This window comes from Marasmius oreades, chromosome 6 (genome assembly GCF_018924745.1).
Source record: "Marasmius oreades isolate 03SP1 chromosome 6, whole genome shotgun sequence".
Taxonomy (NCBI): Eukaryota; Fungi; Basidiomycota; class Agaricomycetes; order Agaricales; family Marasmiaceae; genus Marasmius; species Marasmius oreades.
This window is the reverse complement of record NC_057328.1, coordinates 1,494,979-1,507,975: the sequence shown is the minus strand read 5'-3', so window position 1 is coordinate 1,507,975 and position 12,997 is coordinate 1,494,979. Positions and strand designations below refer to the sequence as shown.

At 48.4% G+C, this 12,997-nt stretch overlaps 5 protein-coding genes across 6 annotated transcripts; 2 read left to right on the top strand and 3 right to left on the bottom strand.

The window, feature by feature from the left end:
- The first annotated feature begins 89 nt into the window (after positions 1-89).
- Positions 90-2,839, top strand: E1B28_009875 (uncharacterized protein). Its single transcript, XM_043154803.1, has 5 exons — positions 90-627; positions 689-810; positions 868-989; positions 1,046-1,426; positions 1,480-2,839. Exons 1-5 carry the CDS (start codon positions 180-182, stop codon positions 2,654-2,656), a joined length of 2,250 nt encoding a protein of 749 aa, XP_043007261.1. The 5' UTR covers positions 90-179; the 3' UTR covers positions 2,657-2,839.
- Positions 2,797-5,769, bottom strand: E1B28_009874 (uncharacterized protein; the record flags this gene model as incomplete). Its single annotated transcript, XM_043154802.1, has 6 exons — positions 2,797-4,326; positions 4,389-4,523; positions 4,579-5,208; positions 5,262-5,320; positions 5,370-5,609; positions 5,670-5,769. The coding sequence occupies 6 exons, from the start codon at positions 5,767-5,769 to the stop codon at positions 2,797-2,799; spliced, it is 2,694 nt and encodes an 897-aa protein (XP_043007260.1).
- A 367-nt stretch (positions 5,770-6,136) lies between these two features.
- Positions 6,137-7,576, bottom strand: E1B28_009873 (uncharacterized protein; the record flags this gene model as incomplete). The annotated part of the gene is made up of 11 exons (XM_043154801.1): positions 6,137-6,310; positions 6,371-6,417; positions 6,477-6,595; positions 6,648-6,664; positions 6,725-6,745; positions 6,795-6,937; positions 6,987-7,255; positions 7,317-7,356; positions 7,419-7,433; positions 7,493-7,500; positions 7,554-7,576. The coding sequence occupies 11 exons, from the start codon at positions 7,574-7,576 to the stop codon at positions 6,137-6,139; spliced, it is 876 nt and encodes a 291-aa protein (XP_043007259.1).
- A 534-nt stretch (positions 7,577-8,110) lies between these two features.
- Positions 8,111-10,732, bottom strand: E1B28_009872 (uncharacterized protein). 2 transcript variants are annotated; one of them, XM_043154799.1, is made up of 16 exons: positions 10,518-10,732; positions 10,242-10,437; positions 10,106-10,183; positions 9,958-10,054; positions 9,887-9,903; positions 9,795-9,835; positions 9,620-9,738; positions 9,552-9,557; positions 9,396-9,500; positions 9,301-9,341; positions 9,174-9,242; positions 8,891-9,122; positions 8,721-8,837; positions 8,586-8,663; positions 8,369-8,530; positions 8,111-8,312 (listed from the first exon to the last, which is right to left on the bottom strand). In XM_043154799.1, the coding sequence occupies exons 2-16, from the start codon at positions 10,380-10,382 to the stop codon at positions 8,266-8,268; spliced, it is 1,350 nt and encodes a 449-aa protein (XP_043007257.1). In that variant the 5' UTR covers positions 10,383-10,437; positions 10,518-10,732; the 3' UTR covers positions 8,111-8,265. The 2 variants fall into 2 exon arrangements, with proteins under 2 accessions (XP_043007257.1, XP_043007258.1); XM_043154800.1 differs by having other exon boundaries at positions 8,586-8,837; positions 10,242-10,732.
- Positions 10,733-10,841: 109 nt separating this feature from the next.
- On the top strand, positions 10,842-12,939 carry SUB2 (Suppressor of the cold-sensitive snRNP biogenesis mutant brr1-1; the record flags this gene model as incomplete). The annotated part of the gene is made up of 9 exons (XM_043154798.1): positions 10,842-11,008; positions 11,060-11,127; positions 11,183-11,593; positions 11,988-12,106; positions 12,160-12,291; positions 12,349-12,458; positions 12,517-12,666; positions 12,717-12,859; positions 12,929-12,939. The coding sequence occupies 9 exons, from the start codon at positions 10,842-10,844 to the stop codon at positions 12,937-12,939; spliced, it is 1,311 nt and encodes a 436-aa protein (XP_043007256.1).
- Between the last annotated feature and the right edge of the window lie 58 nt (positions 12,940-12,997).

The window sequence follows — 12,997 nt, the reverse complement described above, 5'->3', positions numbered from 1 at the left end:
TAACCAAGCTGGCAGTCACAGCCGAATTGCTGTGCACATGGAGCCGAGGAAGTATCGGGACGGCCCTACATAAGCCAAGTAGGGTCGTGGTTTCATCATGACTTATGAGTGAAAACGGGTGAAAACGCCCCCGGCAACTCCATACTTAAACAAGTCAGAGCCCGACTTTTCCACCTACCATGTTATACGACTCAACGCCCCAGTACGAGCATTTCGCCCATTTACCTCACGCAAAAGAACCTTTCAAAGGCCTATACGTCTTTCAACGTCTATTCACCACCCTTCTGCTTGTTCCCTACTGGACTCTATATTACTTACTCCTTCCAAGGTCATATCGTCCCCGACCATCATGGAGTATCCGTCAAATCATCTTCGTCAACTTCACTAGGCGGATATCTCGTGTTACAGAGGTTGCTGGTGTCAACTGGGATACGAGGGATCCCGATGAAGAGCCAGATCACGACAAGTTGAAAGAGACGAGGTTCGAGTGGGCTCCACCGCTAGAGCAGCGGCTGAGGAGTGGGGTGGTGGTTGACCGGTATGGGAGGGTGCCTTTCAAAAGGGTAGGAACATATGTTTGGCCAAAGGAAAGACCAGTGGCGGTTATGGATCCAAAATGCACTGCTGGTGAGCTCAAGCCTGACGCCTGTACTTCAGATCATGAGTTGCTCAAGCTGATTCGCTTCAGAACAATCATCTTCGGACGACAATATCCCCGTCATCGGGATTTACTTGCACGGCGGTGGTTACTGCCAAATGTCGGCACACGAAAAAGTTAGGACTTCCAACATTCCTAGACGGCTCATGAAGGCGAGTAGTTGCGCCAACTTCTATCTTACCCGCACTTACACCTTTCTCGTGCCGCAGGACAAACTCTTCACAGAGATCCATGCTGTAGAATATCGGTTGCTTCAACATGCACCATTACCTGCAGTTATTATTGATGCTGCGACTGTATACGCTCATGTCGTTAGAAAATACTATCAAAAGTACGTGGATGTATTCCCTATCCATTTTACAATGTCGATTCATACGACTTTCCCAGTATTCCTGTTCCGCAACCGTCGTCTTCGGATACACCCTCTAATGGCAGTAACGTGGCCGTCCCTGTAGCGGACGGACAGAAAAAATGCAAGATCGTTTTGATTGGAGATAGTTCCGGAGGAAACTTGGTCTTAGCCCTGGCCCGTTGGATTCGAGACGAAGAGCAGCTGCCTATGCCAGATGGACTCCTTCTGTTCTCTCCGTCCTGCGATGCGTCTCACGCTTTCCCTTCCTCACCTTCCTACTACATCCCACGACCCAATGCTTCCACCGACTATCTAACGGATACACCAGAGCCTCGCGCCCTCCTTCAACGAACGTTCCTTGGATTCAAACATCGTCCACAAGACGCCTGGGAGAAAGAGAATAGCCAAAGAGATAGGTCTGTAACTTCCCTCTGACATGAACGCTGTGATCTGAGTATATTGTTTGAAGGATGACCTTGATGTGGTTGGGTTCAGCTGGTGCAGCTTCCGTCATCTCTCTCGGAAGGGGCCTCATGCGGAGCGTGAATTTTGGATCACCCCCGACGATCGGCGCAACCTGTTCTTCCTCAACGTTGAGTGTGCTTGACGATGCCGAACGGGCCAAAATACAGGAAGAAAATTGTAGGCTCATGCTCGTTGTCCACTCCGAATATGTCTCGCCCGCTAGTCCAAAAGTGTTGAAACGTTGGGGCCATCCGGTCGACATGTATGATGGCTCAAAACTATGCGAATGCAAGGGCGATCTTGATGGCGAGTGGGACTGTGATCATTCAAAGGACTCCGATCCGAACAGGAACAGGAATCTACCGACCGCAAATTCAGAAGTCACATTGACAGGAGGCATCAAGAGGAAGATGGTCAAAGTCGGGGGTAATGAACACGCAAGGATTTTTCTTGGAACAGGCGGGCATGATTCGGATGCGGATTCTGTGTCTACCATGACTCCGGAGAACTCCCCACTTGCCCCTTATCATGTACCGGCGGTAGCACAGATGGAGACCTTGGAAGAAGAGAGGAGTCTGATAACAGAGGGATTGAATGACACCCAATCAAATGAGCGTGGGAAGGATAATGACCAACAATCGCCACCTTCAATGTCGTCCGAAGTCAGGTTACCAACTCAAGCTGCCCATATCCCTTCGCACACCCATGCTGGCGAAACCGATAGCAACCACACTAGGACCGAAAGCAAGGCTTCTTCATCAACAGCGGTCACCACTCATGTTCCCCCAAAAATTACCATCACTCCTTTCGATGGCGAAGGTGAAGAGTTTCCTACTCCCCGACGTCATCTTCGCACTCGAGCTGGCGTTGAGGAGGAAAGTTATCATTACCACCATGCGCTCAAGTACTCTCGATACAAGAAGCTATTCGAAGGATTCCCGAAAACCCTCATCATGATCGGGGATGCGGAGAGGCTGACGATTGAGGTGAAGAATTTAGGTAGGGCGATGGCCCGGGATCTCGACGGGGACGACTGTGGAGGGAACCGCGTGAGGATGAGATGGATCAAGGATGCCGTGCATGACGTCTACATTATTCCTCCTGGGTGGTGGGACGAGAAGGAAAAGAATATAGCGTGGGAGGATGTAAAGACGTGGATGAAGGAAATTCGGGATGAGTGAACGGATGATTGCCTTGCTTGGACTTGTATTTACATGTATCATTCATTACCTGTCTGTACCTCCAGAACAGCATAGCGCATTGTAGTCCTCGTATAATCGTGTAAAGTAAAACAACAACAAAAACTAAATATCTCAAGGACTCATACAACTAGACTTCTTGCCCTTCTGATCAACTCTTCACCTCCCAAGATCGTCTCGAGGAACTTGCGCGATTTCAATGTTATATCGTTGGACAACTCCTTGCGATGCAGAAGGTGTTTGGTTATGAACGCCACAGCCAGTGCCGTGGCCCAGGCTGTTGGGGGCACAGGGGGTATTATCCGGGAATGTTCGTCAGCGGCTGCACTTCCGACTATAGAGCGAAGTTTATCGTTCAATGGGTATGATCCATCGCACAGTTGTAAAGTTGCAACGTCGAAGATCTCGCGGCCAATCGGCTGGCGAGCAAGGTTTTGTGGGACAGGTTGAGAAAGCTGTGGCTGTTGCTGAGCTAACCTCTGTCGAGCGCTTTCAGGTGCTAGTCTTAGGGGAACGAGTAGAGGTGAGGGACAGCGTCGGATACGGGCGTCTTCCTCCGATAGTGGGAGTGCGGGTTCGTCATCATCGGTCGTCCATCCGGACCATTGTGAAGAACATGATTCAAGGGAACTCAAGGTGGTGAACGTCTTGTCAGTCTCGTATCCTTCGTCTACACCCGAGTTCGTTGAAAAAGAAGAACGGGAACGTCTTTTTAGCCAAGCACCTGGAACGGCCGCAGATTCAGACACGGGCGACGGTGCATCCTGACCTACATCTATCCAAGTGTCAGAGAGGGGGGATGACATCGGAGTTTCATGTACAGGTTGCACGTTTTCGTGAAAACCAAGTTCTGGTGCTTCACTACGATCATGATCCCAATTACCAAAGTCGAAACGTGACCGTGACCGCTGGCCGTCATTTTGCCCTTCGTCGACAGCAACAAAGGATGTATATCGACTCGCTAGTTGATATCGCTCCCCTAATCTGACAATGGCAGCCTTACGCAGTTGTCTCTGGTCGGGAGGCATTGGATTCAGGTCGACTGGTAAAGGTAAAGGGGCACGATTCTTGTCATGTTCGTCTATCAGACGAGACGCCGCTAAAACGTGAATCATGGGTAATCCTGGTTCGGAATCCCTTAACTGTACACCGCGTATGGGGATGACGAGTTCGAACGGTCGAGTAGAACCATCAAGTCGACCTCGAAGAGATACTTCCTTTGGAACCGTGGTGTTTCTTAACGTCAAAATGGCAAAAATCACCATCCTCGTTCCTGCATGTATTGAGCCCTCTATTTGAGTCGGCGCTTGCTGAAGAGCCGGAGGCGGTTTTATGCGTATAGTGCGATGAGAAATGGACGAAAAGTTTACGGTCGACGAAGCTGCCTTGTCGAGGTATTCTCGTGGAACACCCCAGTCGATAGAGACATCGCGCACGTGTGGAGTTCTCCCAGCAGTAAGCAGCCTGATACAGCTGCCCACAATATCCTCGGCTTCCGTGGCAAATAAGCAAACGCCATTGCCTGCTCTGGCAATGTCTTGACACATCTGTGTGGAGACACTGTTACCAATGCCAAGGACGTGGACTTTTAAACTCGATGGCGCGGCAAGAGACTGAACAGATGTAACTATACTGTTGGCCATTTCCTGGTCCTAACGTTGTGAAACGAAGATAAGTAAGGACGAAATTATTTAGGAAGAGGAAACTGACTAACATCCCATACCTCGCCGTCCGTTAAAACGAATACGGCAGCAGGAGCAGTGCCATGCCGCGAGTTGATCGCGGCTTCCAATGCATTCTGAATCTTTGTGCCTCCGTAGTTAGCTGACATTTCCTCAATTTGTCTCGTCTGTGAACGAAAATTTGAACAAGCAAAAATGCCGCATTAGATACTCGCAACGTACTGCCAAGTCCAGTGTTGCTTGAGTGTACTGTACACTTCTGTTCCACATACCGTCGACATCGTGTCCGAAACTGAAGATGTTGAATGTTGTCCTCTCCGTTGGTAGCATTCGAATAAGCATGGTGAGCGTGCGCTTCGCTTGTTCAATTCGAGACCCCTGCATGCTTCCACTTCTATCTATGACAAAGATATATTCCTGACTTTGAATGGGAGGGAGACTGAATTTAGGGATGACGGTAAACTGAAGTGCTAGTGTGGCTTTGTGGTCGGGATTGCCTTCAAGTTCGGCAAAACAACGGGGTTTGTCGAGTTTATCCGCATGTATGATGAGGACAAAGTCTCGATCAAGGTATTCTCGAGAACGGAACTTAATTGTTGACCGCCGACGAGAAGGACGGTTGAGATGGGTAGAATAGGGAGTTATGGAAATGAATTCTGCGTGACTAGGGCTGAAGGTGCTTCTGATAGTTCCGCTTGTCTGAACGTCGATGTTTATTCGCACTCGGGTGGATGATGAAGTGGACGAGGCTCCGACAAGTGGTTGAGGTAAATCCCCATAACGCTCGCCGACATGAGTAGGTAACTGGAAGCGAACTTCATCCACGTCTTCATTTAACAGATTCATGACAAACTGCCCAATAAAAAGTGAGATCGCATGTTTGAAGAGCCCACTACTCAACGTACAGTCAACTTTGTCTTGACATTATCACGCGGGGGAATAGCGCCCACTGAAATAGTGAAGACTGCCATATGTCAGGCGACGTGTCTTTGGGTGTTGGTACGAGGACTCACCATCGTCAGAAACCCATTCTAGCATGGCTGCCTGTCTTCCCTGCGACAAGGCAGTCTCAAAATCTTCTTCGGCCTGTGTCTTCTCCTTGCACGTTGCGCGAACAACACGACCATCGCTTAGGCTCATCTCAAACCCGCATACTGCTGCATTCGCGGGCACCGGGAAGTAATAAACTGCTCGACTTGTTGGATGATCGGATGGATTAGAGAAGACCTGTGTCAAGATGACCCTGGCTGAGACTACGAGAGGTTTTGGCCATGGGCGCTACGCACGGAAACCAAAAGATGAAACGAACATACCATCGACGATTAACACCTCTGCACGAATTTCTTCCAAAGGCAAGTATGCATGGTTCCCCTGAACACCAGAGGTGTGCACGATCCCGCTGGGTGGGTGCATTGAGGAACACTGGCAGTACCGTGAGTGTCAGTGTGTTCAGTGTATTAATATGGCGCAGCCTTGTACTAACCTTATCAACACGAGTTTTGCGTCCGTCGGCGGTTCTGTGAATCCTCGAGCTGTTGATTCATCTAACCGGGTAACTAGAAGACGATGGAATATAATTGGGGCAAGGCTTTACTGATATAGAAGCGAGAGCATCATTGGGAGGTAAACGGAAGTGAATACGTAGCGCAATGCGAGTGGATGCAACTTCATGACACGACCGAACCAGGTAATTACGGATTAGAGTAAGTAGCAGCTTACAAACGTGGTACACATACAAAATATAAACTATCTAACTTATTCTAGATGTCCTCCATTAGTATCAGGAAGATTGTAGATTTCCCCAACCTTTCTTGAGTTGCTCAAAGAACACGAACATCAGCATTGTGTTAGGCCCCAAGCGAATAAACGCGGGAGTCCATCCTTTGAACAAAAATTTGGGGCCCTCCTTCTCTAAGGAGTGCTTAAGGATCTGTAAAGCAGTACTGTCCGAAGACTGAGCGGGTGTTAAGTGATATTAATTAAGATGAAGATGGAGAGTAACAAGCAGACACACCGAAGACATGACGCGCGATCTAATAACATCAGCAGGCGAGCAAACAGCTGCAAAAGAAGAGTCAAAACATGCACACCCAACAGAGAAGAAAGACGGGTAAACGTACTGGTAGCAACAGTGCCGGCAAGACAGCTGGCGATAGAATGGAGTAACAGGCTATCTTTGAGTTGATAATCGAAGACAGGCATGGTTTTATTCAACAAGGAGGACTTGAAAAAGTCATATCTGAATATGCCAATGTTGAGGACCTGACCGTTCATAACAAAATTTTACGCACGATCCAACTTGAGATGCCTCGATGACGGTAAAGTGTCAGTTGAACCAGCATTACGGAGAGTAATCAGTCTTACTCACATTCATAAGAATGGCCCTTGCCTTCAAAGTGCGGTGAGCTAGAGTGAATTCAATAGTAACTGTAACCCACGGTGTTTGGGCCAATTCCGCGACAAAGCCCCTTCAAACCTTTCTCTTTGACAAGACTACCCAGACCACTAATAGCATTCGAGTAGTTATACCGCTGCTCCGGAGGCTTGACGGAATCACTTGTCATCCGGACAAGTAGAATATCTATTACACATTGATTAGCATACAAAAAATGAATGAACCTCAAACTTGCCTGCTGGATTACCGGCGATACCACCCAAACCCCCAGCAAGACACGCAGTAAGGAGCAGTTGAGGTGTGGTAGGCTTGTGTCTCTTTGATATTCGTGCTTTAATTTCCTCGTAGCTTCCAAGGCGAACAAGCGAATAGGACATTTGACGCAATAGTGATGCACTGAGACCGGTATAGAGACTTCTGAAACCGAGATCTGTTATAGAAGCACGAATGATGGAAAAAGTGGAATGTTTGGCGCCAGCAACGTGCGTCAGAGTTTGCATGCGACTGTGGAATATATTCTGTGAGCTTGCAATGAATGAATGGAGTTTGACGGCAGACTGCTAACACTTTGGTCAGGTCAAGGGGATGTGTGCATGACGCTGCCACTAAATTTCCATTCCAACAGGTCAAAAAAGATGCCCTTGAACAAGAGATGATCATTACTCACTAGAGGCAGCCACCCCTACTCGAATACAACGGTCAATAAGTTTTGGAGAAATTTGCGGAAAACGGCTCACGAACCTCCTAACCTGTGGGGTAGATTGTTAGTTGGAGTTGTAGAAGAGTTTGAAAACAAACGTGCCAAAACGGATAGCTAGCAGACATGACCAGCTTCTACAAGAGAAGAAAAGTCTGCGGACAACTATAGACGAGAAGAGTCGAAAGTATCGGAATTACGGATACTGTGGCCTTTTAACGGCATTCTTGGTCGGATTTATCGGAAATCTTTGTCTGCTGTTGCTCTTCCTCGCTCGGCTGTGACGACAGCACCACCTACATCGCTGGCAACAGTGCCGACAGCAAGTTTCAGATCTCAACAGCGGACTTTTCGTCCGACAGATGTGCAGCTGATCGGACTAGAGTCCGATAAATTGTTGCCTACCTATTTCCGACGCCAGTTCCCGACCCTCGATCAGGATTTCAACGGCGGTTGTTTTGAAGTCTAGGACGAACCAGCCTTGCCAGCATCGAAATGGAAGCTTATTTACGGCCTCCGTTCGTGTCCAAGGAAATTTGAACATAACGTCGGTCTTAATAATGTGCGTCCGAAAAATATTATCGGTGATATCGGAACTCAGCGTATTATGACTTCATCGGGCCCGAAATCTGCAGGTGGCTAAAAGGTGTCCCTACTATGCTCGCCGGCGCATGCATGGTCCGAGTCGAGTGTGGCTACAAGCGACGTCGGCCATTTATTGGCAGTACTTTATTCATCCTTTACATCTCTTCAAGATCATGTTTGATCAATAAAAACGACTTCAGCAAAAGCAATCAATTCGCGCCGCTTAGTAGCTTCAGTTTCCCGTGTACACAACAATCTTATCCAAATCAGCCGCATAATCTGTGAAAGCAATTCATCTTAAGACAATCTCCTCAGCATCGAGAGAGAACACTCACTGGACTGGCCCGCCGAAAAGGTAATGGAATTGGAGCCACTGCGGAGGTTCAGCTTCACGGGGACCGACAAGACTACACTACCCCCGCCAGTGTTGGGTTGGTCAACGAGAACACTTTCACCACCATTCACGCTGACTGTTGTGTTGCGCCATGTGGAGTCACCTATAGTGAGTGAGCTGAAATGGTATTAAACCGGATCCGGGAAAATTTTGCTTACCATTCGCATAATATAGAGCTATCCATTGTCCTAGACCATTCCCCTGAATGTTGTTGATGGTAAGAGAACCTCCATTGCCTGGGTGCGAGACTTAGTCAAAACCTTGCTCAATTCTCGACGATGTATGGATAAGACCTAGGAAGCCAACGCCCTTCCCACCAGAGAAACTAGAACTGGACATTGATACCGCTGAGCCGCTGATTGTACCGCTTTCAGCCTCGTAAGTAGTACCAGTGGTAACAGTGTACGTTCCTGATCCTCAAATTAAGCTGTGTACAAATGACCATATAATTATTGTTCCTCACCGGCAGCCAGATTTACGTTCCAAACATCGGCATGGACTATTTGGGGGTTCCCGGATGACCATGACAGAGGGTACCAGACGTATCGGCTGCTACCAAGGAGAGAGGGTCGCCATCGGTCGCCCATGTAGATCCCGTCGGAGCCGAGGGGGAGGTCAAAGGCGTTTTGGGAGAAGTAAGTTCGGGTTGCCGACGGAGCGATATCAGCTTGAGAGGACCAAGTGCCCGATAACGACTGTCTGCAGTCAGTGAAAGGCTTTCGGACCATCCGTGAAATATGGCTTACTGTGGCTCGGAAGTATTTGTTGGGGTTGGGGTCCCAGCCGGTTGTGTGCGAGGCGAAGAGGTAATATACCTGTGATCGTTTCAGCGATCTGAGCAAGATGAGTGACCTGCAAAACAATTGCACGCACACCATTTCGTTTGATGATCCCTGGTGACTCGAGTGTGGAACCTGGAAGTCGACTTGAATTTTAAAAAACTGTTTTCATCTAACGGACTCACATACCCGAAAGGACGTTGACCTGGGTAGTGACGTTGTAATAGTCGGCATCTAACCTCGAGATTTTGAAGTTCTGGTTGTTATCCGATGCATAGAGAAGGTATGCCGTTCCTTCGGAGGGAGCGTAAGCTAAATTGTCCCTGGCTGTGATGAAAGAGTTACCGTCATCTGTACATGGGTGGTTTCGTTTGCATGTGCCAAATGTCATGAAAACGGAAGTATTTGCCCACCATCTTTAAAGATACCCATGTCGCGAGATTCGGCTCCCAGTGGTTTCCAACTAGCCTTGTAAGTATACGGACCACATGGTGTCTTGGAGGTTGCGACACCGACCATAGCGGACCCGTAACTGGAAAGAAGACACATCATCTCAAGTCAAACCATGCGTTGTTACTCTTAACTTACTTCGAGCTGTCGGAGTGGAACCACATAACATATTCAGAATTCTGCGTTATTGGTCAAGGTAGGTAGGTCAAGTCATGCAGGGGAAACATTACTTTGGTGTTGAATAAGACTGGTGTGGATTGTTGTGAATAATAACCCCGAATGGGATGGTGGCTAAACATACCCTTCGGACGTTCGACAATGTTGGACGTGGATATCATGGTGCCTGAAATGGGTTTCAAGGAGTCAGTCTGACGAGTCCAAGAAACTAAATCGGCGGACTGAGCAGAATCAGTAACGGGGAGAAATCGATGGATGAGAAAGTTACTCACAGAATAGCATGATACAGCACGAAACAGACCACTGTTGTGGGCTTTGTCTTCTCCGTGCCAGTAATAGGTGGAACCAACCTGATCCACAAGAGACGTCAACAACAATGATCATAACATGAAATGCGCCAGCCTCTACTTTCAAAATGCCGCCTCCATGAGCCTGGATGACATTGCCACTAGTATCGGTCCACGTAGCTCCTGGAACTATGACCGCAGCCTGTGCGGCAGCGAGAAGAAGACACAGCGAAGCGACGAGGGAGGTCCAATTTGATGGCATTGCTGGAACCGGAGAATTTGAAGATCATGAGTATAATCCCATTTTATAGATTTTGCTGTCGGGAAAAGACACGGTTCAACACCGGAATCAAAGCCGGAAAAGATGAATCTGGGCATATAAGGGCAGAGCAGGTACCTCGAACTTGAAGGCATACATTTGGTTCAGTGTTCTGTGGACCATGTGCTGTGCTGCAGCGAGGCGGATAATTATTGAGAGAAATGATCATGATTCGAAACTTCGGAGCGACATCGTGACTTCTTGTTCTACATTGATCCTGAAGAGCCTGAAAGGTACGGAGAATAATGCATAACGAATGGGTTCGAGTCGAAACTTCGCTGCGGACCTGAGATGGTCTGTGCGTGGGAACACATAGGTTGCGTAGCCAGTCTACATCTGGACGCGGCACCCCCCTCTGACTCTCACCACTCCGTACTACATACTCAACTTTTCTCTTCAAGGATGAGCGCTCACGACAACGAGGATCTTATTGACTACGAGGATGAAAATGACGTGACCACCAACGGTTTCACTGCCGTTGCTGGTACTGCGGCATCTGGTGCAGCGGCAACGGTTGGAGAAGACAAGGACAAAAAGAACTTTTCAGGCATCCATTCGACTGGCTTCCGGTACGTCAGCCGGTCATCCAATCCCATTCACTTTTTTTAACCATTTTTTAGGGATTTCCTGCTCAAGCCTGAACTTCTGCGTGCAATTAGTGACTTGGGTTTTGAGCACCCTTCAGAAGGTGGCAATACTTTTGAAATTTTCTTTCCACATTTCTAAAAACTTTCCTTCATCAGTTCAACAGGAATGCATCCCTCAAGCCGTCCTCGGAATGGATGTCTTGTGTCAGGCGAAGTCCGGACACGGCAAAACTGCCGTTTTCGTTCTAGCCACCCTCCAGCAGCTTGAACCCGTCAATGGTCAAGTTTCCGTCCTTGTCCTTTGCCACACCCGCGAACTGGCCTTCCAGATCAAAAACGAGTACACCCGTTTCGCCAAGTATATGCCCGACGTCCGAATCAGCACTTTCTATGGCGGCACTCCAGTTTCAAAAGATGCCGAAATCCTCCGAGACAAGACCAAATGCCCACACATCGTCGTCGCCACCCCCGGTCGTTTGAACGCACTCGCGAGAGATAAAGTCTTGGATGCAAAGAACGTGAAACATTTTGTGCTGGACGAATGCGATAAAATGCTGGAACAGCTTGGTTAGTCACGAGTTTGGGACATCCTCACCTACCTCTTTATATTCGTCACCAAGTCGGCCTCACTCTAAAGCTCGCCTTTTTGCTTCATCTGTTACCACATGGTGGTGCACTTCGCCATGGAGGTTCGGAAGGATTGGGTTTGGGGACTGTTTGTGGAAGTGGGACCTTGTTGACTCGTAGTGGCGTATGGGGCCGGAAGGGACCGAGGAGGTCTGGGTACCAAGATCGACTCTCCGCCGTGTCACTGGAAGTACCAAGTTGCACTTCCTGCCTCCCTACTCAGCAAAACGATCGTCAGCCACATCCCCTTGCTTACCCTTTTTCTATGGTTCATTTTTCTTATTCAACCCCTTCCTGAAGACTGCTTCATTCTGATTGCGACATCCTCTACCAGACATGCGTCGAGACGTACAAGAAATTTTCAGGACTACCCCTCATCACAAGCAAGTCATGATGTTTAGCGCCACTCTTGCAAAGGACATCAGAGCAACGTGCAAGAAATTCATGTCGAATGTACGTCCTTCAACAGTTTTTCATGATCAGGTCCTTGATGTGCGTGTTGCCAGCCCCTTGAAATTTTCGTGGATGACGAGACAAAACTCACCCTGCACGGTCTCCAACAACATTATGTTAAGCTCGAAGAGAATGCCAAAAACAGAAAACTGAACGAGTTGCTCGATACTCTAGAGTTCAACCAGGTAAGTCAGATGCCTTTGCATGTCCTTGCAGATCGCCGGACATAAATCATCGGACAGGTCGTCATCTTTGTCAAGTCAGTTGCTCGCGCTATCGAATTGGACAAGCTCCTCGTCAGCTGCAATTTCCCGAGTATCGCCATTCACTCAGGTCTGCAGCAGGAAGAACGGTTAGTCCCTTCGTTTATGTGCTCGTGTTAATTCATTCGATTAATCTCGCATCTGCAGTATACGTCGTTATACTGCCTTCAAGGCATTTGAAAAACGTATCTTGGTCGCGACAGATATTTTTGGACGTGGCATTGATGTCGAGCGTGTCAATATTGTGATCAATTATGATTCTCCACCTGACGCCGACAGCTACCTTCATCGTGTCGGGTAGGTGCCTCCTCTCGGCTTCCCAGCCTCTTATTCATTGACCTTATTAGGCGAGCTGGACGTTTCGGAACGAAAGGTCTCGCCATAACCTACGTTTCTTCGGATGAAGATCAGCAGGTCATGTCCGCCATCCAGTCGAGGTTCGAGGTCGCGGTTCCTGAACTTCCCGACCACATCGACCCTGCCAGCTACAGTGCGTACATCTTGTTCATCCAAAGTTCATCCTTCTCCTGTTGACATCTATCTATCTTTGCCTTTGTAGTGACATCCTAGATTACCTCTTTGATCCCGGCTTATGTTTTTTATTCGACTACCTTCTCACTCCTGTATA

Coding starts and splice junctions, on each gene's coding strand:
- E1B28_009872 (XM_043154799.1), bottom strand. CDS start 10,382: ATGCCATCAAATTGGACCTCCCTCGTCGCTTCGCTGTGTCTTCTTCTC. Junction 9,243..9,300: donor GGATCATCAAACGAAATGGT/GTGCGTGCAATT, acceptor AAACGATCACAG/GTATATTACCTCTTCGCCTC. Junction 8,664..8,720: donor GAAGGGCGTTGGCTTCCTAG/GTCTTATCCATA, acceptor TCTCGCACCCAG/GCAATGGAGGTTCTCTTACC.
- E1B28_009875 (XM_043154803.1), top strand. CDS start 180: ATGTTATACGACTCAACGCCCCAGTACGAGCATTTCGCCCATTTACCT. Junction 990..1,045: donor GTTAGAAAATACTATCAAAA/GTACGTGGATGT, acceptor CGACTTTCCCAG/TATTCCTGTTCCGCAACCGT. Junction 1,427..1,479: donor GAGAATAGCCAAAGAGATAG/GTCTGTAACTTC, acceptor TATTGTTTGAAG/GATGACCTTGATGTGGTTGG.